At 40.8% G+C, this 22,044-nt stretch overlaps 2 protein-coding genes across 4 annotated transcripts; one reads left to right on the top strand and one right to left on the bottom strand.

Annotated features, from left to right (window-relative positions):
* Positions 1 to 3,177: 3,177 nt before the first annotated feature.
* azin1 (antizyme inhibitor 1) lies at positions 3,178 to 12,701 on the top strand. Of its 3 annotated transcripts, none has more exons than XM_011484902.3 (12): positions 3,178 to 3,356; positions 4,888 to 5,006; positions 5,832 to 6,043; positions 6,194 to 6,367; positions 7,866 to 8,038; positions 8,918 to 9,052; positions 9,265 to 9,346; positions 10,293 to 10,367; positions 10,758 to 10,923; positions 11,253 to 11,368; positions 11,475 to 11,692; positions 11,767 to 12,701. In XM_011484902.3, the coding sequence occupies exons 3-12, from the start codon at positions 5,942 to 5,944 to the stop codon at positions 11,879 to 11,881; spliced, it is 1,356 nt and encodes a 451-aa protein (XP_011483204.1). In that variant the 5' UTR covers positions 3,178 to 3,356; positions 4,888 to 5,006; positions 5,832 to 5,941; the 3' UTR covers positions 11,882 to 12,701. The 3 variants fall into 3 exon arrangements, with proteins under 3 accessions (XP_011483204.1, XP_004077676.1, XP_011483203.1); XM_004077628.4 differs by lacking the exon at positions 3,178 to 3,356 and adding an exon at positions 4,062 to 4,321; XM_011484901.3 differs by lacking the exon at positions 3,178 to 3,356 and adding an exon at positions 4,062 to 4,321 and having other exon boundaries at positions 4,888 to 5,010.
* Positions 12,702 to 12,792: 91 nt separating this feature from the next.
* Positions 12,793 to 17,411, bottom strand: LOC101166161 (Krueppel-like factor 10). Its single transcript, XM_004077627.4, has 4 exons — positions 17,251 to 17,411; positions 14,286 to 14,439; positions 13,413 to 14,205; positions 12,793 to 13,325 (listed from the first exon to the last, which is right to left on the bottom strand). The coding sequence occupies exons 1-4, from the start codon at positions 17,271 to 17,273 to the stop codon at positions 13,054 to 13,056; spliced, it is 1,242 nt and encodes a 413-aa protein (XP_004077675.2). The 5' UTR covers positions 17,274 to 17,411; the 3' UTR covers positions 12,793 to 13,053.
* Positions 17,412 to 22,044: the final 4,633 nt, after the last annotated feature.

Here is a 22,044-nt window from a genome sequence, read left to right as displayed (position 1 = left end):
CTTGAGGCAAGAAGTAACCCAGGAGCAGGGAGGACTTGAATCCAAATAGTTGGAGAACCGAAATGTTTAATGACACAAAAACTCACCACAAGCATAGGACTCAAAAATATCAACAAGGTGTCAGGACTAAACAGGACACTGAGACATCGAAAAACCAACCGACCACTCATTAAATACCTAAAATGCGGCAATACTGCTACCCTGCACTAATCGTAACAGTATTTAATTAAAATTCAGACCAAATAGGAAAAGCACTCGTGAAATAAACACTATCCCTAACTTATTGTGAGTATGTCTTCTACGAGGTAGTTTAAATTTTACCATTTTAATTTAGCTTTTATGACTTTCAGGGAACTTTTACCAATCTTTAAATGCATCTCTTCTGTGATTCATTAGTAATTAAGATGAGTTTTTACCTTGAGCTTCCTCTGCTCACCTGATTCTAGGCTCAACCTGGACAGGTTTCTGTAAAAATGAACCCTACTAAGTTGTTACATGACAGAAATGACATTGAAATTACTTCATTTTGAGAAAAGTAAGCATGTCTATGAAGACTCTCATTCATCCAGGTAGATTCCATCACAGTAGTAGGTTTAAAGGTTGTCATCTGGACTTGTTTGAAATGTTAATTCTGAAAGTTTCAGAATTGACAAAGCCTTTTGGATAAGAGGTGAAATGTCTTCAACTTGACAAAAAACAAAACAAGTCCATATGACAACCTTTAAACCTATTGAGAAAAGTAAGCAGGCCATTGCAAGTAGAGTACATGTTTGTTTGTTAAATATCCTGGATTTGAAGACCTCCACCCCGGACTTGAGCCATGCTCCACATCCCACCAGCTTTCATCCTGCATTAGATAAAGAGACTAAACTTGATGGGTGCTAAGTCAGCAGCACCTCAGGCTGCAAAGTTGCTAAAGTTAGATAAGTTGGGTCAGGCTTCCTGACTATGGGTGTCTCCTGTGCAGAAACTGAGGGAAACGCCCCCATAGGGACATATTTATGGTTCAGTGGGTCTGGGGTTCATTGTTTGAGACACAATGCTTGGTCTGTCTGGAGCCAACCCTTGACATCAAACGACGGGGCTGAGTTTGCCCATGGCTGGCAACAGGCCAGTCTGCAGAGATGTTATCGGGACACACACGGTGCAGTCGGGCATCGTGCAGACGGCAGGCTGTGCTGGGAATTGAACCTGGCCCCATCAACTTCAATGACAGAAAATGGGACCATTAGCAGAGTTTTTTTCACATGTCCTGTTATTTGTGTATCACAAAACGATCTGGAATGAAGTAATCAGTCCTAAGAAGAGGCTTTTAAAAAGTGTGTTGTAGGCCCTTTCATTGTCTTATCTACATTTTAGAATGACATGAGGAATAATGATTTATTGAAAAATAATGCAACGTAAAGGTGTTTTATTACATTTCAGAGGGATGGTTCCTCACAGCGAGCAGTCCTGCTATTTAAACCGGTCATGATGATCTGCCCACACACTGTATGGACTGGCAGCACTCACACTATGGAATATTTGGCAAAAATCTCCTCAATTTTCACATGTCAAAGTGCTGCATTTTATAGTAATAAATACATGTTTGTAATTTCAACAACAGCTTTGATTTTCCTACACTTTTTACTTTTAGTTCATAACTCAAAGGTAGAGGAAGTTTTGATTGAAGTAAGAAATGTGTCTCTGTAAAAAGGAAATAAAGGTGAAATGAACACATTTTTTATATGTATTATTGTTTGACCAGAATGGGATATCTTTCTATATTTCTCCACCCCTTTGATACTATTGTGCTACATGACATATGATGGAGAACCCACGGATAAGTAATGTTCTTTTTTTTCTTTTTTTTATTTAAAGGGTGTTTTTTTTAAAGGAAAAGAAGAATTTCTGTTTATGTTTTTGTGGATGTGATTATTTCAGAATAGCTTATAGGTTTTCTCGTTTCGTTTCTGGCTTCTGTTTCTTTGAGGAGCTTTCTGTTGTTTTTATTTTTCACTGCTTAACATTCAGGTCAGTGTGAGGACAGGTTTGTTTGGGGATTCTTTCTACCCAGCAGCATTCCCTGGCAAACAGGGGAGAAACCACTTTAGAGGGGGCAAATCCAGAGCATTGCATAACGCCAGTTTATATGCAGGTCCACATGTTGACTTGATCAAATGTTATTTTAATATTTCTTATTGTTGTAAGCCGTTTATCTTTGTTGGACATAAAGTATATTTTAGACTAAATTATTGAGCTGATGTCATCAGTTTGTAATGTTTGCAAAAAACACAAAATGTGTGCCGCACAATGCAGTCACTGGAGTATTTGCCCGCACTGTGGGTGGTATGTGGCTGTGATGCCTATTATAATCCAAACAATGGATATTAAAAGCCACGCTTTACTGGAAACCACTTCAGATGCTATGTGTGATTAGCCTTACGTGAGCATAGCTGGAGAAAGCCGGCACAAAACACGGAACAGCTGTTTTTGTTTCATTCTGAGGAAAGACGCAGCTTCTGCAGCCGTCACAATGGGCCCTCAGCAACACTTGTATTAGTGAAACAAACATTGCTATTGTGTATTTTTTTCCCAAAGGACCATTCAGAGCCTGTCAAGCCATCTAAAAAATTTCAGATATGCGGCTTAAAGAAATGAAATACATTGTGAACTTTCACTAAAGAACAAGAATATGATGTCATTTAATCAAGAAATTATTTAAACTGAAAAAATATATATAATATAGAGGGCTACTGCAAACAAGGGCTGCAGATAAGGTTACAGTGTTAAATAGCTCCCCACCTGTTTAAATCAGCAGTGATTGTTTTTACAATTTTTCAGACCAAGTACTTCTTTACAAAAAAAGGTTCTAATAAAAAACAAAAGTTTGTCTCTAAAAATCTTTTGACTTTTGCAATATTCCCAATAAAGACTAACTTTCCTTTATCAAAGATGAGAACAGAGCTTGTGACACAAAACCACAGATGAATTTTTGGACCATTATAACATCTACTCATAATAAACTCATATTAACTGAATAGCCATTTTGTGGAGTCTGAACAGAAAAACAGTAACAGTTGCTGAGCATTTCCTGGCACCCTCCTCTTCCCCTGCTGAAGAGGGAGACATGCAAATGCATCTTGTTAAAAAAAAAGAGGGAGTCCCAACTTCTCAAAGTTGCATCAGGAGGACAGAGACATCCAGTCTGAGCCTGAGCTTCAACCCAAAACTATGTGGGTCATTTCATCCATCAAACACTGAAACTACAGGATTGTTGGCTGTACCAGAAAAAAAGGACAATTGTGCCTTTTTCCTTGGACAGGCTTTTGCTGTCATCACTGAGTTATGGGGAATACAATGAAGACGTAACACAGGTAATGACTGAACACTGATTGATCATTGTAAGTCATATTTGTTTTTAGATGCAGGTTATTGATTTGATCATTCATAAAGTTCAGATAAAAGTACACCAAAGGTTTTAAAACCACAAACATGATAAAAGAAGCGCCGTGTCTCACTGCCAAAATGATGTTTTTATTCACACGTTCATAATGCAAATTATTTTCTTTCTTTTTTTCCTTTTTTCTTTTTCTGGTATTACATTTTTTTTCTAACAACTAGTGTTAGCAAAAGAAACAAATGTAAACATTAAAGTCAATAAAATAAGTTGCAGTTTTTAATCTAAAAAATGTAAAAATCCGTGTAAAGGCAACTGTGTTCAAGGATTGATATAATTTAATTAAATAAAGATTAATACAACAGTTAAGTTAATTTTTTAAAAACTAAGTTTAAAGGCAGGATTATTCTTGTTGTTAAGGGGCAAAGAGATTTGGACCTAAAACTGTTTTTAAGAAAGGTCGGAACTTTTCAATTTTAAACGAGATCATCCTCACACCGGAAGTTAGTCTGCAGGTGTCTGCAGTTTAAATGTCTGTAATTTTACCCTAATTAATTTGTCGATGTATTTTTTTAATTAAATAGTAATTAATGCTCTTCAGTTTTTAATTTAAAACACTTAAGCTTAGAATTTAAAAAGTGTATTCGTAAACGGCTGGTTTCCACCCGGACCGTTACGTTGCTCATCCGGAGGTTTGGTGCGTTCAGGGCTCCGTCACATTCTCCGTCCGTCTGACTGCGCCTTATCGCCGCTCTGCCATCGTTCTCCGTTAGCTCATGGTCGGCATTAGCCTGCTCCCTGAAACACACAGTTGGCGCTGACTTGGTTGTTGCGGTCCATGGCAGTATTTTTTTCCCCTTCTGGTAGCCCCACCACTCTTTAAAAATTCCGTCTAAAAAGAAAAAGCGCTCCGTCCCCTGTCCTCGCGCGTCTTCTCCCAACGTAAGTCATGCTAGCTATTGATGCTGTTAGCTCCACATTATTATTTAGCATGTGAACCCCATAACATAGCAATTTATAGTAACGATTTTGACTAAAACAACAAGCTAAACTGCAGCTATGCAAGTAATGTTTGCTAAATAGTAATATAAATGGTTTCCTGGCATGTAACCAACGCTAGCTGTCAAGACAAGACAAGGTTAAAATAGAACAAGCTAGTGAGATAATTATGCGCTCATTGAGATTAAGTCAATTTATTCTTTATTTGCGGTTGTGACAAACTGCTGTGTTTATTTGACTTTTCACATCAGAAAATAATGTTTCAACTTTTTTGTCAACTGTTTTCATTTATCAAACGCATTACTGTCCAAAACAGATGAGCAGAAACGATTTTCTTGAAGTTTTTCTGTGAAAGATCATAACTTTTTGTGTGTGTGTGTGTGTGTGTGTGCTGCTGAAAAGCTGATATTTTTCTCTATTTTTGTACCTCCGGTAGAAGTGTGTTGTTGTCCGGATGTGATGTATGTTTTTATTATGTTTTATTCTTGTGCTCATTTGCGCCTCTGCAGGTGTACAACTACCCAGAAGATCTAGGGGCGGCTCTTTACAGAGAGCCGTTTGACTTCAACGCTGAGCCGCCTTGGGATCCGAGCTGATACTGGACGCCTTCAGCCCGGGACCCCTCCATGTGGGTAAATCAACAGCGCAGATTCAGTGGGGTTTCTTTAATGCTGTCTCCCTGGACTGTTTTTTAGAAGACCACAGACCACATGTCCCCAATGAACCTGTCTGTGTTTATTTGAGATGCCTTCAGATCTATTTATGTAAAGTAATTTGACAGCGCTTGGCACATCTTTTATTTTTAGGGTTTTTGTCTGTGCTTGATTTAGTAAATGAATAAAATTAGACTTCTGTGCATTTTAATGCACCACTTTTCTTCAGTTATGTGCCATGGACATTTTTGTGTTTCAAAATATCCCTTAAGAAGGCATTGGAAGGATATATTTCTCTCTTCAAACTATCTGGTGGTGTTGCTCATAGCGACCACCCTCCCAAAGCACATTTCTAGCTTTTGCAGTCCAGGTCAGACTTGACCTCAGATTCAATTGAAGCTCAAATTATGGCAAAAGCACAGCCAGCATTGTATGTTAGATAATACAATGAAAAGTTTAATGAAAAGTTTAACTAAAAGTTTAATGAAAAGTTGTTTAGCTAATAAAACATTAAGGACGATTGTTATAACCATTAATAGTTACGCAAATGCAGCCTGGACTTTATGCTGTCAGGTGATGAATTTATTATAACAGTTTAGCTTTTAAGCTGACATCGGTTTTCTGCACTGATGTCTCCTTAAAATAATGTTTTAAACTGAAATCCTTTTCAAATCCATGCTGCCAAACACGTATAAATGAGTACAAGGTTAACAGATAGAGAATGCTCTGAAACGGCTCGGGCATCTTGTTAATGTAATGGGACTCCATTGTCACTTTGTGTTTGTTTTTCTCTTGTTTAGTTTGTTGCATAGCTCCAGGACCCCAGGGGCTCAAGGGAACAGGAAATAAGGTCTTTTAGGACGATCCACATTTTTTATGCCCGTCGGATTCCAAGAAAACGGCTGAGAGGATGAAGGGAATTGCAGATGAGCCTCAGTATTCTGTGGGGCTTCTCGATGGAGGCACTGCCCTCTGTGACGTGATTGACAATTACATTGATGAACAAACTGTGGTAAGGGCTTTCCCTTTAATAACTGCAATCTATCAAAACACACGGCTCATACGTATTGTTTGGAAAAGACGGAGGATATGCTGTGTTCTGGCCTCACTGGGGTCTGAGTATTGACAGTTGTCTTTCTTTCTGTTTACTAATCTATCCCAGTCTGAGAAGAATGCGTTCTTTGTAGCAGACCTGGGCGCTGTAATGAGGCAGCATGTTCGCTGGCGAACCCGCATGCCCCTCATCCGACCGTACTACGCTGTCAGATGCAACAGCAGCCCAGCTGTGATTGAACTGCTTGCTTCCCTTGGCTCTGGATTCACATGCTCCAACAAGGTAACATCATCCATTGGCTGGTTGGAATACTGTTAACCAAAGTATTCATTTGTGTAAAATGCATGTTCATTTTAAAGATAGACCAATTATCCAACTACTTGTAGTTGTTTAAAATACAGATTTCATACAGACTTGCATTGAGAGAAATCCCAACAATTCTCAATAGAAAAACAAGAACTCTGCATTTGTGCAGCCTCAAAACATTTTTTATCATTTAGCAAACGATATGTATTATTAATGATACTTAACAGGGGTGCAAGGATTCGTTTCATATCATAATTTGTGGATGACAATCCGATTCATAGTAGACATTGATTCATTTGAAACAATCTCATTCTTTGATCTGAAATTGATCTTTATCCAAAACTTTAACCAGAGAGACTCAGAGAGAAATATCTGGTACTGAACAGTGCAGGTGAACTTTTCCACATTCAAGATAGTCAAGTGTAAATTAAATATGTGTCCAAATAAACAAGTAAACAAGAATGAATGTCAAATCCATTCACATTTTAGTTTCCTAAAGTTCAGTTCACTGTTGTTTTTCCACATCCAAAGAATACAAAGAGAACATTCTTAGAACATTCTAGCACACTGGATGGTCACATGACTTTACTAAATTAAGTGTTTCCACACATTGGACTGGAATGATGGTTGATCAGTTTTTGCTGATGTCATCACATGCGTGTTGTCAGCTGTGATGCACTTGATTGTTTTTACTTTATAGTAAAATAAACCTACTGTGTCTTGATCCAAATGATATTTTCCATTATCGATTTTAGATCATTTCATTTCATTTTGAAACGAGTTTTTATTGGTTTGGTTCAGTTTAATGTCAAATTATCCTAAGTTGGATACGTTTTGTGTAAATGTATGAATGCTGATTGTATTGTTTTGTGCATTATTCTTGCTTTGATTGCTTAAAATAAAAAAATCAAATCAAGTTTAATTAATAACCTGCCTCACACAGGTTGATCTGGTTGTATAAATCAATCAATGGATGAATTAATCGTCACACCTCTAATACTAGTCATCCTCTAAAACCTATCACAAAGAAAGCTTCTTTATTTTAAACAGAGAGAGGTATTGTGGTATAATCATCCCCGTGACATCACAGCACCTGCCTGAATGCCCTCTCTGCCATGTTGGGAGTCAAACAGAAAGCTTCTCTGCAGCGGATCTTTGTTGCGTCTAGTCGACTGTGATCAGTTCCCTCTCAAAGATGAAGGGATTATTTCAGTGGAGCTTGTCGTTTCCATTGATTTTTGATGGTATTAGAAATGTTTTAAAAATGGTATTCATTCCTTGAATTAGTTTTGCTGCTCTGTGTAGAATCCCACTTTAGTTTAACACTCAATGGTTCTGATCCACAGGCTGGAAGTCATTTCCAAGGATGGCATTCAACATTTAGCATCGCACATCCAAAAGTCTGCTTTCTGTAAATGGTTTGATGACTTCTCTGTTCTTGAGTGTGTTTTCTTTGCCTTTCTGTGCGTTTTAGTCCGACCTTGAACTGGTGCTGAGTCACGGGGTTTCCCCTGAAGATATCATCTACAGTGGTGTTTGTAAACAGGTGTCCCACATAAAATATGCTGCCACCAATGGCATCGACCTCCTGGTGTGTGATAACGAAGCGGAACTGCGCAAGATTTCTCGCTGCCACCCTGGAGCCAAGTAGGTGATAGATAACAGTTTGAGTTGCATGTTAGTGTTTAGATGGAAACAAAAGTCCTTTTTAGAGATCTTCTGCGTTTGACCTGTTGTCACAGATAGTCATTGTTTTGTTCTCGGAGCTTTTACAACCTCAGGTTTTTGTCTCTGTGTGATACTCCCACCTTCTTCACCAAACCTGAAATATTTCTCTGACCGGCACAGACATGACATAAAATGATTGTCCTTTGAGTGAGAAGACTGTTCTCTTCTGTGTCTTATCAAAGCCTAGATGTTTTTACTGTGGCCTTGTCCTTAAGACACCATCTAAATGGTTTCTACTGGTTCCTCTTTGTCCTAAACATCTCTCCTGATATGTTCCTCATTCCTGATCCATCCTGGCCACCTCCAGCTCTGCCTCCTGTCATGGCTGCTCTCACCACAGTCTCCTACATCCCTCCTTCCATTCTTGATGACACTCCTTCCTCCACCTGTTCCAGGCTGCTTGCAGACACATCTTCACCTCTTTCCTACACTCTTTGTTGTTTTGGACCGTTAACCCTGTGAACTTCAGATCCTCCTCCTTCTCCACCTCTCGTCTCTGTTACGTCACCGTTCCGCTTCTGTCTTCCTGCAGCTGACCTTCACTCCTCTCCTTTCCGGAGCAAACCTCCGCTCTGCTCCCTGTAACCTCCCCCTTAAAATAGAAGCAAATGAATCAATCCACACTGAAGGTTGTTGGCTTTAAATGAAAGGCGCTTAGTGTTGATGAGTTTTGAAAGTATCAGCGTTGTTACTGTAATCAAGTAAATCTGGTCAAAGATGTCATTGAATTACGGTTTAATAAGCAACAGTGTTTTCGTTGTTGGTCTGTTTTCAGAGTTTCTTTTTGTGTTGCATCAGGCTGTTGCTGCAGGTTTCCACAGAGGCCTCCAACCCAGAGGAGGGGACGAGTGTGACCTTTGGCTGTTCTCTGAAGGACAGCAGGTGTCTGCTGCAGAGAGCTAAGGAGCTTGGAGTGCAGGTGGTGGGGGTCCGGTAAGACCTGCATAAACTGTACGACCATGTGCTGTTAGCAGGGAGGGGCCTTTTCTGTCAGATCTCTGCTTTGTGCTAAAAGAATCTGGAACTCTTTACATTTTAAATTGAAACAAGGGTGACATAAGACACAAGACTAGTAGTTCTGTACAAACTGCGTTGGCTCCTTAAAGCGCATCCTTTGAACCTTTACCGCCTCCTTCTCTCTGCAGGTCCAACATTTCCAGCTCCTGTGAGGACGACCAGGTTTACCTTCGTGCCATCTCTGATGCCCGCTGCATTTATGACCTGGGGGTGAGCGATCAGAACCATCTACTTCTGTTTATGCCACGGTGAATACTCGATTCTGATTGGCTGCAGAGTCTCCATTAAAAAGTGATCATGATCATTTTAGAAGAAGGTCCGATCACATAGTCTGAATGTTCTCTACTATTGCACTGATCTAAACGCCAGCTGGTAACCGTAAAAACCCAAACTTGGAGCATAGGTGGACTGACGTTGTTCCAGTTTATCACAAGAGCAGGACAGTAGAAAAGACCTCCGTCCTTCACATGTCTCTGTGATGGACATGACAGGAAGGGAATTTAACATCAACGGTAATGTTGACTTCAATTTGTGTCTTTGTCTTGTTTCCCTCATATCTTAAAAGAGAGTAGATAAGTGTTTATGGATAATTCTCTTATTAATTAATGATCTGTTGATCCACATTTATTGATCATGTGGATATTTCTTGCACTGAAAGTGATCTAGAAAACTACTTGTTTTCTAGAAACAAATTTTAGCTTCATCATTTGGACAAAAACCAACGGTAAGAGGAGATCGTTACCTCTGAAATGATGCTTTGATGCCTTAATGATGGTCAGCCTACCACTTCTCTGCTGCTGCAGAGCATTACCATGACGTGTCACACCACGAATCAAATAGTTTGCTTTAGTTAAAAAAAAAATAAAGATTTAAACCTAAAATAAAATCTGATTACTGATTTAACTGATTGAATATTTATTTCTTTCATAAGTGACCATTGAATAAGCAGGATAATGCCCAAAGAGGTGTCCCCTATAAGAAATTAATGGAAGCAACTGCCGCCCGTTCAGCTTTGAATAGTTCACATCTGCATGTCATTTTATCATTTCTGATAACGGACACCTTGTTGGGCACTATGCCTTACATATAACACTCGGGGGCAAGTGTGTGTGTCGCTAACATTCAGTGTCTGAAAGGGTGCGTTTGTGTGTTACAGGCGGAAATGGGCTTCAACGTGAACATTTTGGACATTGGAGGTGGATTCAACGGCGCTGAGGCACAGCTGGACCTGGTCATTATCCGTTGATCTGCTCTTTTACATCAGTCTGCCTCAGATCCAGTCGTACCAGTATGCGCTCATGTTGTAGTTAACGTGTTGACTGGGGTCTGTACTGCTCCCCAAAGTGAGGCGTTTGATTATGAGCAGCTTTTTGTGGGAGTTTGATCAGAAAGCCAGCTGAAGATCACTGCTGCCAGTTTGAATCCTAACTATTGATTTGAACAAATAAAAAGATTAAACTACTTGTAACAACAGAAAGCCATTTTTTGCCTTAAAATGTAAACCATAGCAAATCCTCTCATGATTTTGCTTCCTCAAAGTGTAGATTATTTTGATACAGTGATCGTGATTTAAAACTTGGTTATGTGACTATTGAATGTTTTGTTTTTTTTGTCTCCTCAGATTCACAGTGCTGTCATGTCTGTGGTGGACCTGTACTTCCCTTCTTCATCTGGAGTCTCCCTCATTGCTGAGCCTGGCAGCTTCTTTGTGTCTTCTGCCTTCACTCTGGCGGTCAGCGTCATCTCCAAGAAGGTGGTGGCCCGCGATGCCAAAGACCAGGAACGAGGTCAGTGACGATGTACTGCAGTGAGTGAGTCTTTCATGTGACTAACCCCATTTCTGTGATGGGAACAGCAGCTCTGTTAATCCTTGTGGTATCTTAGATGACCCCACCCTTACATTGACGTGTTATTCTTACCATGACAAAGGTGGATAAAAGTGGAAAGATTTCATGTAATCCATGGACACCAGTGAAGATCACAAATCATTGAAGAAAAAAGGTTCAGAGCACTGTCTAGTGGGTCTAGATGACCCAACTCCCAATGTTAAAGTGCCTAGGATAGCACAAGGGTTAAAAGTGCCGTTTAGTGTAGTCACAGCCTTTCTCCTGAGCAGAAGAGCCGTCTCCCGACGAGGAGCCAGAGATCCAGTACGTCCTGAACGAGGGGGTGTATGGATCCTTTTCCAGCAAACTCTCCGAAACACCGATCGGGGCTCCATCTGTTCACAAGGCAAGTTCCAAATGTTTTCTCTGCTCTAACACAACAAAGCAGGAACTCCGTTTTATTCCTCCGATCATCTGGGCTCAAAAACCCTTCTGTGGTCCTTTGTGAACAGAAGACGTTGGTGGACGCTCCGCTCTTCAGCAGCAGTCTGTGGGGTCCTTCAGGAGATGATCTGGACCAGGTGGTGGAGCACTGCTTGCTGCCCGAGCTTCACATTGGAGACTGGCTTGTGTTCAAACATGCCGGGGCCTTCAGTCTGGGTCAGCCGTTGTTGGCCTCCACGGACTCACCACCGCCCCCCATCTTCTATTTCATCTTCTCCAGAGACTGGTGAGGGCTTTCAGATGCATTTGAAAATGCTGTCGCTTTGCTTCCACTAACGGATGATCAATGTTCCCCTGCAGGTTTGAGATGCAGGACACGGGTGTCATGCATGACACCACGCTAAAGAACCTTTCGTTGGTCCCCTACTTTTTCAATTCTTCCCAAACTGGAGCTGCGCTGTCGGTGCCAGCTTAGGTCACCTGGGCAGGAAGGCTTCAGTGTCTGTCGCTGGTTCATGCTGCTACCATCCCTTGATGTGCAGTGATGGATTCAACCAAATGTGCACACAATGTTAGACCTGCTTCACCTGAACTTCCATGTAAAACACGTGATAAGACCTGGACACCATCTGTTAGTATTGCAACAACACGGATGACTCCAAACATGCTTTCAGCAATAAAAACCTTCCCACTATTGCTTTGGCTTTAGAAAAAGCTTTGCTGCTGCCGTTTTTGTAAAGTTAGATGCTGATTCTTTGTTTAGATGATGTTGAAATAACACCATTTGCCACAAAATGTCTATTTATGATTTGAACTTGTTCTGTTATTTATTATCTGTGGCAAAAGCTGCAATAGTACTTGTTTGTGTCTGACAATGGGACTTGTACCACAGTGTTGCAGAATCTGCAGGGGAATTTCCTTCATCTTTCTGTCTTCAGAGTCGACACTGAGGCTTTTTCTGGAAAACCAAGGTCACGATTGTGTTGAAAAAGCTGAAGGTGACGGCTGAACCAGCATAGCTTTGTTGGTGAGGCCATCGGGTGACTGCAGCCAGCAGAGCAGATCTCTTGACAGAATAGGGGACCCCGTGTTGCAGGGCTGGAAATCCGCAGGACTCTATTCAAGATTTAAAGACTATAAATGTGACACTTTTAACATTTCTTTCAACTCAAAAGAATACTTATATAGGTGCTGCATGCGTTATCTGTAAACTTGTCTCTGAGTAACTATCAGGCTCTTAACTGCTCCTAATCTGTAGCTGTGCTCATGACATCAATAAAGCCCTTTTGACTTGACCGATTCAATGCTTCATTTTAGAAAAAAAACATTTTTTTCCCCTTAAGATGCTCAAGCTAGCAGCGGGTCACCAAAAAAACGGACAAATTATTATTTTTACAGCTTGCATTTAATGGCACTTTGTGTTTAGGTCAACTTCCAAAGGAGATGTTAAAATAAAATGTTTTATGAAATATAATCTGTCATTTGTATTTTTTGTTAATGGAAGGGGAAGGAGAAAGAAGTGATTCAAATCTGAAAGCAAATTTGGTGTGAAAGAAATAGATTTTACATAATGGCTGTGAGGCTCAGCCCTTTAGCTGCGTTCAGAACCTCCGTGTAAAAAAAATGGACCTGCAATCCTCAGAGATTCTATTTTCTCACGGAGAGGCTGAAGACAGTCGGGCTGCCTGCAGTCAGATCTACAGACTGGCTAATCCCAAAGGCCCAACAGGGGGTCTTTCTAGCAGACAGGTGACGTCGTGTGTGTTTGGCCAGGTGGTCGCTCCTCATGAAGCGGGTCAGGCACACGGGGCAAGAGAACTTTTTCTCTCCAGTGTGGGTTCTACGGTGCCGGGAAAGTTCATCGGAGCGAGCAAACTGCCTCTTGCAGCCCTCCCACTTGCATCTGAAGGGTTTCTCACCTGTGGGGGTACAGACAGTGATGCAGGTGGATGTTTTGTCCAGGTAAACTTGAATAAATATGCATAACTCTAAAGTTCTTCTCTCACCTGTGTGTGTTCTGATGTGGGCTTTGAGATGGGAGCTCTTGAAGTAGGTCTTCCCGCAGTCTTCCTGGGGACAAGCGTGTCTGCGGACTCTCACCACCCCTATTTGTTGTGGGCTGGGTCTCTGCTTTGAAGGGGAACCACAAGGTGCCGGGGCAATAGCCACAAACTTGGTGCCACCAGAGGTCGCTGGTGTTTGCTGAACGTATAAAGTTGCAGCTGGTGGAGGAACTAGGAGCATTACAGGGCTTTCTGCCAGCGGAGCTCCAACAACAACGACCTGCAGAGGGGAACCCCCCTGTGATCCACGCTGTTGATCTGGTGTCTGCGAGGAGGTGAGCGCTGACTGCTGCTGATTCTCTGAGGCCCCGGCTGGCTTCTGAAGAATACTCGAGGAGGAAGAAAAGGCAGGAACATGAAGAACCAGAGCCCCACAGGCTGGAACAGACGGAGGTACTTCATCGCCCAACAGACTCATCTGGGTCTTCATTTCCTTTAAACTCTGTGAAGCATTTGGGACCGTTTTCTCTGTGGTGGTGCTCTCCTCAGAGAGTCTGTTACTGAACTCATTTGAAGAGTTTACAGCCGTTTGAGAGTCCTCTGCAGCGGACCTCCCTCCCTGCAACGGCTGTCGAGCGCTGCAGGCCAGGCGCTGCACATGTGCCGTGTGTCGGATGACGCTGGTGCACTGGAACCTGCGGGGAACAGCGGTGTCCTCTGCAGGGGGCTGCGGAATCTGTACGAATGCTGGCCCGGGGGTCTGGAAGAAGGGTGGGCTGTGCGGAGGGGTCATGCACTGGAAGCAAAAGCACAATCTTAGTGAGATTCAATTAGTGATGAATTGTTTTAGCGAAATGCTCATTCTGGCTCACTTACAAAAGGAAGATCCTGCTGTGAAGCAGAAACAGGTGAGGCCCAGTCGTCCTCGGAGCTGTCCGATGAGGGAGTTAGGGGTCTAGAGTGTCTTAGCCTGGTATTCCCAATCTTCCAGAGCTCGGTTATGGACACCAGAGCCTCTGCCGCCCTCAGCCTTTGACAAACCAGCAAAAGCAGACATGAGGACGATGCAGCATCTTCTTTTATTAAAGTCCCACTCTGATCATCAAGTGGTCTTTTAGTTATGAAGATGCCATTTTAAGTCTAAATCTAAAAAACTGTGTTGTTTCTGGGACACAGGCTGTGTCCAAACTCCCACCCTAAACCCTAACCACTAAAAAACCATATAGTGCGACATCATGTAGTGCCCTGAGTTTTAAAAGCAATTCGGAGACCAAGCTCGCTCCTTTTTTTTTTAAGCGGCTACGACGTCATCGATTTCATCAAAGTTAAAATCTAATTAATTAGAGTGTTTTGCAACGATTACTTATGAATCTACTGTCTTCTGAAGATAAAAACATTGTAGGTTTATCAAAAAAATACATTTAAATTCTGGTAAAAAATGTTCCGACGCAATGCATTGTGGTCTATATTCGCCGATCTAATGAGCATCAATGCGCACTGGTTTTTAACAGGGACTTCTGGGAAATTTCTAGTGCAATGGAATTGTAGATTCGGACAGCACTACAAAATGGCGAACGCACTACATAGTGCGCTGTATAGTGCACTATGTAGTGAGTAGTGAGGGAATTCGGACACTTCCATAGGTTCTGCAGAGCGGCAGGGGTTTAATACAAATTCCCCTCTGAGTTGTGGACAGTGGCGTGAGTGAACCTGCACTAATTTCCCACCATGCCTTTGTTTGCATGCTCTCATTACTAAGTGCAATAAACAATAATATGTGCAATAATTCTATGTGCAATAATGCTACTGTACAGATTGGGTCTCTGCAATATTCATTATCATATTTTACTGATATTTATATTTTTTCTACACCATGTAAATTTGTTGTCTAATTTTGACTATTAACTTTATTCTATTTATTTTTATTTTCTTTATTATTTCTTCTTCAAATTTTTCTTTTGTCCTTTTTTAACTTATCCTGACATGAGAGATGCCAAAGAAAAATTCCGATGTACCGCATGTGCAAACGGCAATAAAACTTGAATCTTGAATCTCCCGCCTGCTTACAGTCCCTCACAACCCCAACCTAACATGAGCCATCGAGCCGTACAGTCCTGATCCAGATTCCAGTTCAGACGAGGAAAACAAAGACGTTCATGGATCAGTTTGATTGGAAGTGGATCATCAGAATGGAGCGGAGCAGGGAGCTTGTGGCTCGTCCAGTGGATTCTTTAACGTAACAAATACAATACTTTTCATCCGCTCCTGATTCACAATGATTTAAATTACTCAATGCAAATGCAAATTGAATCTTAATTTTCTTCATACATGTCCTCCATCATGTGAAAACTGCCACAAGAACATGGAGTGGGTCTTTCAGTACCATAACAACCTCAGGCAGGTCTGAACATGCTAATCACACCTAAAAACCTCTGCATCCTTCACAGTTTAGGAAGACACCATCGCCTGCAGGAGAAGCAGCATGTGAGGAGAGCACGATGAGCCATTCCACATCCTCCTTTCACCTACTGTTCAGGAGGCATTAAGCAAGTTTTGGAGCAGCAGTTTAAAGATTTTCCTGATTAAGGACACATCTTATCAAAAACCTCAGTTTTCTCTCTGAAACGTTGCTTTGTTTGGAATGTCCTTGTTCTGTTGTTTACGTCTGTTTCGGCTACAAAAACTGTTTGTTTGTTTGTTTGTTTGTTTGGCAGAGCGGTGGCGCCGTCTGGTGCCATCATGAAAATCGGACGTTCTTCTGAAAAACTAAAATAACTTCCAGATCAAAATCAAAAAAGTTGCTGGAAATCCGGTTCCAATGTGGCATTTAGTGTATTGGTTGCACCGAGGGCCGTATTTTTAGCACTTCGGGGAAAAGAAGCCGATTTAAGCTGCTGGGAAAATGGACCGGCCTTGTTTTTTAAGCAAAGCTGTGCAAAAACCCCAAAGACTGAGAGGGGAGCTGAAGTGGGGCATGGGAGCCTCCACCTCTGCCATAATGCTGGTGTTCTCTCAACAATGCAAACATGAGGCTTCAGCTTGAAGCTTCAAGCAAGTGCAGAACAGTGGAAAGAAATCATGACTGATCACATTAAATACAAATATTTACATGTTATTGATTCGTAGGAGTTGGATTTAAAGGTTTCAAACCATTCAGAAAATCATGAACTGATTTTCTTTTAAAGCACGTTTTTGTATTAAAATATAACAATTATAAATACATTTACATAATGATTTCCTATATAGCCTCATTTTTACCTGTACAGACTCGGGGGTTTCAGGCTCAGACATGTGCCAAAGCCTTTAAACGTTGACATTTTGAGATGTTTAAGTTGTGCAGGAAGGACACGTTTTTGTTTTAAAAAAGCAAATATTGTTTTCCATTTTTTTTTAAGTTTAGTCCATTTTACTTTGTAGTTATTGATAAGGTTACATAATAGACCGTCTTCTCAGAAACATTTTATAATCATGAACTTTGCTCCCTGCAGAAAACATTGGTATGAGGCAGGAGGAGCAGGGATGGGTCACGTGTTCTGTCAGAACTGCTTCATTCACACATTATGAAGCTTTTTCTCTGTGTTCATGTTCGGAAAAGGACAAAAATGAAAACACAGCAGTGTCTGTTTGGATACACAACAGGACACATGGGTATACAACAGCACACATGAGTACACACAACAGCACATGCATCTTCCTCCTCTGTGATGATCTGAAGGAGCTGCACGTCATTCATTAAGCATCTTCACTATTAATCCCGTCAATTTGTCAAACCGGAAACCGGAAATGCAATAAAAGCCTGTAAACAAATTCATTTCTAGTAAACAAGTAAACAAATACTTACGGCTTCAAGTCAAAGTGTGACATTATTGTGAGGGTAAGGGGGTCGTCCGAGTTGAGCCCTCGTGCTCTCGAGACAAAGTTTGACAGATGACAGAAATCTGAAATCCAAATCAGTTTGGTTTCCTTCCATTCATCAAATGCTGGGGGGGGCACATGCGCGTGCTACAGACGGACCAATGGAGCACAAAGGTGTGCAGAGGAGCTGACCAATGAGAGGAGGAGCCGCTGCGTGATCAGGGACTGAAGACACCGTGGAGGCTGCGTGGTACACAACACACTGACCGTGTGAGCACCACGCACCCACTCCCACACACGCGCGCGCGCACAGCCTCTGTCCCTGTGTCATCTGTGATGAGTCACATACTCCTGTCTGCGCAGACTCACCGTTTGGACATCTGTTCTGCCTTTTTATTTCACCGACATATCTTCATGAGTGCTTTGCAGGGGCGTCTCTGAGAGCTCCAAACACGGGGGGGCCCAGCCCCACACCCCCTGAAATGCAGAGACAGAATTTTAACTTTAAAAAACAAACACAAGAGCTGCTTATGTGGGCCTGCAGTGCAAATCATACCAGCAAAATCACTCAACGCAGAAACACACTAAAGATCACAACAACAATTAGAATATCAAAGCAAATAATAAAATGGTAAATGGCGTTTACTTGTATAGCATTTTATATCTTCCTTGAAGGCCCAAAGCGCTTTACAGTCACAGTCCCATTCACACAAACATTTACACGCCTGTGTTCCACTGCCGAACACTGGTGGCAACCTTTCACCAGAGGCAAGGTGGGGTTCAGTGTCTTGCCCAAGGACACTTCAACACATGGACGGGCAAGGCAGGAATCAAACCTGGAATATTTAAATAAAGGGTCGACCACCCCTAACACGGCCAATGTTATGTACATTTAAAAACAAAACAAAAAAGTAAAAATCCAGAAACCACAATTATCAAAAAAATAAGAAACAAAATAACGTTTCAGAAAACAAAATTAATTTCCAGAAATGAAATGTAAAAAAAACAATATGAAACCAGAAATGGTAGGAACTATGGGACATCTCTGATTGGATGATAAAATTCTAAATCGCTTTATGTCTAACATCATCATGGACTAACATCATTATCCAATCAGCAATCTAATTTCTTCTTTTGTTTCAATTTAAAAAATTTCATTTTGATTTATGGAACATACTTTAGTTTTCTAAAAAATTTCATTTTTTAATGCATTTCCTGTTTTGTGGAATTGTATTGTGATTTTTGGAATTTTATTTTGATTTCTAAAATGTACTTTTGTGTTTTTTTTATCATTTGTTCTGCTTTTTTAAATTGTTGTTGAGATCTTCAATATGTTTTTGCGTTGAGTGATTTCTTGGTGTGATTTGCACTTCAGGGCCACCGCAGTTACTTTAGAAGCCTAAAGTAAGAAAGTAATTCTACCCATGAGATAATGTTAAAACTTTACAAACACTTGGTTTTGTTGACTGATGTTAGAGTCTTTACAGGAGTTTGGATGTTCTCCCCGTGCGTGTGGGGTTTTTCAGATATCTCCACCAGGTGAGCATTACCTTTCGTTCTGTGACATCTTTAAAAAACGCTCATTTTAATTAGCCTGAACTGCTTAAGGAGGATTTAAAAAAATGTTTTTACTTAAAAATAAATGAATAAAAACCTAACTCTGTAGGTGTAGAGAGGGAATCCAGGTACAGCCTGACTCTTGGGATTGAACACGTCATGTTAGTTTGCCCAAGGGAAGGGGTTTGACAATCAAAGATCCATGTCACTGTAAAACTTTCTTTTACACTGATGCTGTTTCCAAAGTGCCTATCTATTTAAAAAAATAAAACTTTAGGAATTTCATCATAAATATATGTTTTTTCAAAAAGAATATTGTTTGTTGGGAGTATTTAGGAGTGTCATCTTTGGTAACGAAAGAGGGTTCAAGCACCAGGGTTGAAAGGGGTCCGGATGCCCTCAGCCAGCTCCATGGATGAGGTCTCAGCTGTATAAACCTCACCCAGAGCAGAGCGCTAAAATAAACAATCAGCTTCACACACACAGTCGGCAAATAAACACAAAGATGCTCAGAGAACCTGATCACGTCCAGAATAGGATGTTCCCCCAAAAGTGGTCCAGAAAGCTCTTGTCTTCCTACATGTCCAACGATGAATCCACTTTATTTTAGACATTCTCTGTTGTGTTTGTGCACCAAATAAAAGGATACTTGAGCAAAATTATACATTACTGTCAGTTGCAAAGGAAACAACTTGTAAAACTCAAATTCGTTATCATACATGCCAAGCCCGATCTCTGGTTCTGCAAATGAATCTGCTCTCCAGCCAATCAGACCGGCTCAGTTGTGCAACCATCCGCCATCGGGGACCTGGGTTCTCATGCCTGGCTGTGCCTGTGACATTTCCAAGCTTTTGTGAGCACAACTTGGCAAGCCTTCCATGATGTTGTGCTGTTGACAGAGAGAGATCTTCACTCAACTGGAGGCTTCACCTGGGTTGCTAATGTCGCTCCACAGCAGATAAGGAAGTAGCAACAAAAGCGTATCCTTCATACTGCAGAAAGGGATTCATTTGAACAGATGAAAGGTGTCCCTGAACAAAATGACCCATGTTATACATGGATCCATGACACCCAGAGTGAAGAGCCAGCTTCCAGAGCTACTGTCCCAAATCTCCAGGATATTTAATTGCCTGCACTATGATGTGTTATTTTAAATACTAACTGTGCAACCACTGATCAAGTTACCCCGGTCTGTGTAACTCCTGGCATGGCTGACAGCAGCCGGTGCTCAATTACTGAAGAATATGAAAATGAAGATTAGAATACCACACTACAAACTTTTCCAACAGGAAAAAAAATCATCTTTTACCACTAAAGCCTCCCTATTTTTTTCCTTGAGAGCAGTTCCAATGACAAACCAGTTATCTGGCTTTTTTTGCTCTCATATCTATCAACAGCAGAGGTCACTTGATAACCTGGTGCCCTGGTATCTAAAAATAGTTGTGGATATTTCTTTGGTTTGTTTGACTTCCGTCCTAAATAAAGGTACTTTTTTTCTTGTGGAGGCAATGACCCTGGCTGCATTCAACTTTGTGCTGAATTCAGAACATCGACACCTTTTTGACGTGTTACAAATAGAAGAAGTTCACAGCCTAAAAACAGAGAATCGAATCTCTTCATCCCCCTGTTCTTTTAAGATTTTATTAAAAGTTTACATTAGCACATATATAGATTTAAGGCAAAAATGTCTGATGGATTTGTGTGTGTGGGTGTGTGTGTGTGGGGTGTGTGTGTGTGTGTGTGTGTGTGTGTGTGTGTGTGTGTGTGTGTGTGGCATTTTTGCTTTTGTTCAGTTCTTCTCAAGTCTGACATGGAGTTTTGTGTAGTTTAAGGCCAAGTGACTTAAGTAGAATCACTTTGTATTCAGTCCAGTTTAAATTTTTCTTGAACAAACGTAACAGACAAGTGAACCCTTAGTAAAAAGTAGTAAACCTAAAGTTTTTTTTATGAAGTATACTTGAGTATAAGTATTGCAAGTCTACTATAGACCATGTCTGTGTAGTGTAGGAAGTACACAAACTGAATACTTCTTCAGACTAAATTGGTATGTTTTAAGTTTACAATAATATAGATAGTATATAGAAACTAAACTGCCCTTTTAGTGTAAACTAAGTGTACGTATAGTACATCTAAATATACTACTTTTTGCTGATAGAGCTGAAGTTAAAGAAAAAAACGCAGTTTAGATTTTAATTACAGCTCAACTGCTTTGAGTTCCAGCTTAGACTTCAGAAAATATGACTTTCAATCCGCAGTGTTTGTCAGTTGATCTCCAGGCTGTTCACTGTCATGCACTCAGTGCAGTGCAGGAGTAGGACTGCACTGATGCATTTTGAGATCAAACCTACCACCTGCTGGTGATATTGAAAACATTCCCAGCATTTAATCACTAACAATCTGCTCTGATTTGCGTTTAACTTCAAAACAAATGATTGTTAAAATGTAGGCCTGCTTTAAAAAAAAAAAGTATTACTGTATTTTATTTTTATTATATTATTTAAAGAGCAGTGCATATTATTAAATATTTAAAAATATAAAAAATATTGCCAAGGCTCAGTTTTATCTGAAGTTGTTTGGCAATACAAAGATTACATTGAAACATCTTTAATTTACACGGGATGGATTGTACACCAAAATAAAGAACAGCAACAACAGCAAAACATAAAAATAAAATCTGACAGAAAAGATGACTATTAGTCCAGCTGTGGGAGCAGTTTTGATTGTCCATGCTCTATGATTGGGCTGCATGGTGGTGTAGTGGTTAGCACTGTTGTCTCACAGTAAAAAAAGGCTCTGGTTCAAATCCTGACTGGGTATACTCTGTGAGGATGCTCCCTGCATGCGTGGGGCTCTCCTCTGGCACTCCAGCTTCCTCCCCCTTTGGTCTTGATGGCCCTCTTCTTCCTGCACATTACAAAGGGCCCACAACATACGGTAATTCATTACACCAAGCATCCTTCAACAGCCAGATTTCTGGTCTGTCACCAGAGCAGTCTCTCATTAGCCTTCTTGACTAATGTGACTGAAGCGTCATCAGGCGAAAGGTACAAAACACTTCATTCCAAGCCGTCAACTTCTCTGTCTGACAATATACAGTTTAGACAAATTCAGAGTTTTGTTCTTATATATGATATAAATGGAAAAAAGTGAACAAAACTTTATTTAGTTGTTACTTTAACAAAAACACCATAACCCAGGACTGCCCAACCCCTGTTCTCTGACT

This window comes from Oryzias latipes, chromosome 16, assembly GCF_002234675.1.
Source record: "Oryzias latipes chromosome 16, ASM223467v1".
In the NCBI taxonomy this organism is placed as follows: domain Eukaryota; kingdom Metazoa; phylum Chordata; class Actinopteri; order Beloniformes; family Adrianichthyidae; genus Oryzias; species Oryzias latipes.
Note: the sequence above shows the minus strand (reverse complement) of the source record. Positions and strands in the feature narration are given on the sequence as shown.

Coding starts and splice junctions, on each gene's coding strand:
- azin1 (XM_011484902.3), top strand. CDS start 5,942: ATGAAGGGAATTGCAGATGAGCCTCAGTATTCTGTGGGGCTTCTCGAT. Junction 8,039..8,917: donor CGCTGCCACCCTGGAGCCAA/GTAGGTGATAGA, acceptor GTGTTGCATCAG/GCTGTTGCTGCAGGTTTCCA. Junction 10,368..10,757: donor CTGAGGCACAGCTGGACCTG/GTCATTATCCGT, acceptor TTGTCTCCTCAG/ATTCACAGTGCTGTCATGTC.
- LOC101166161 (XM_004077627.4), bottom strand. CDS start 17,273: ATGTCACACTTTGACTTGAAGCC. Junction 14,440..17,250: donor TCACACTTTGACTTGAAGCC/GTAAGTATTTGT, acceptor GGTTTGTCAAAG/GCTGAGGGCGGCAGAGGCTC. Junction 13,326..13,412: donor CCACATCAGAACACACACAG/GTGAGAGAAGAA, acceptor GTACCCCCACAG/GTGAGAAACCCTTCAGATGC.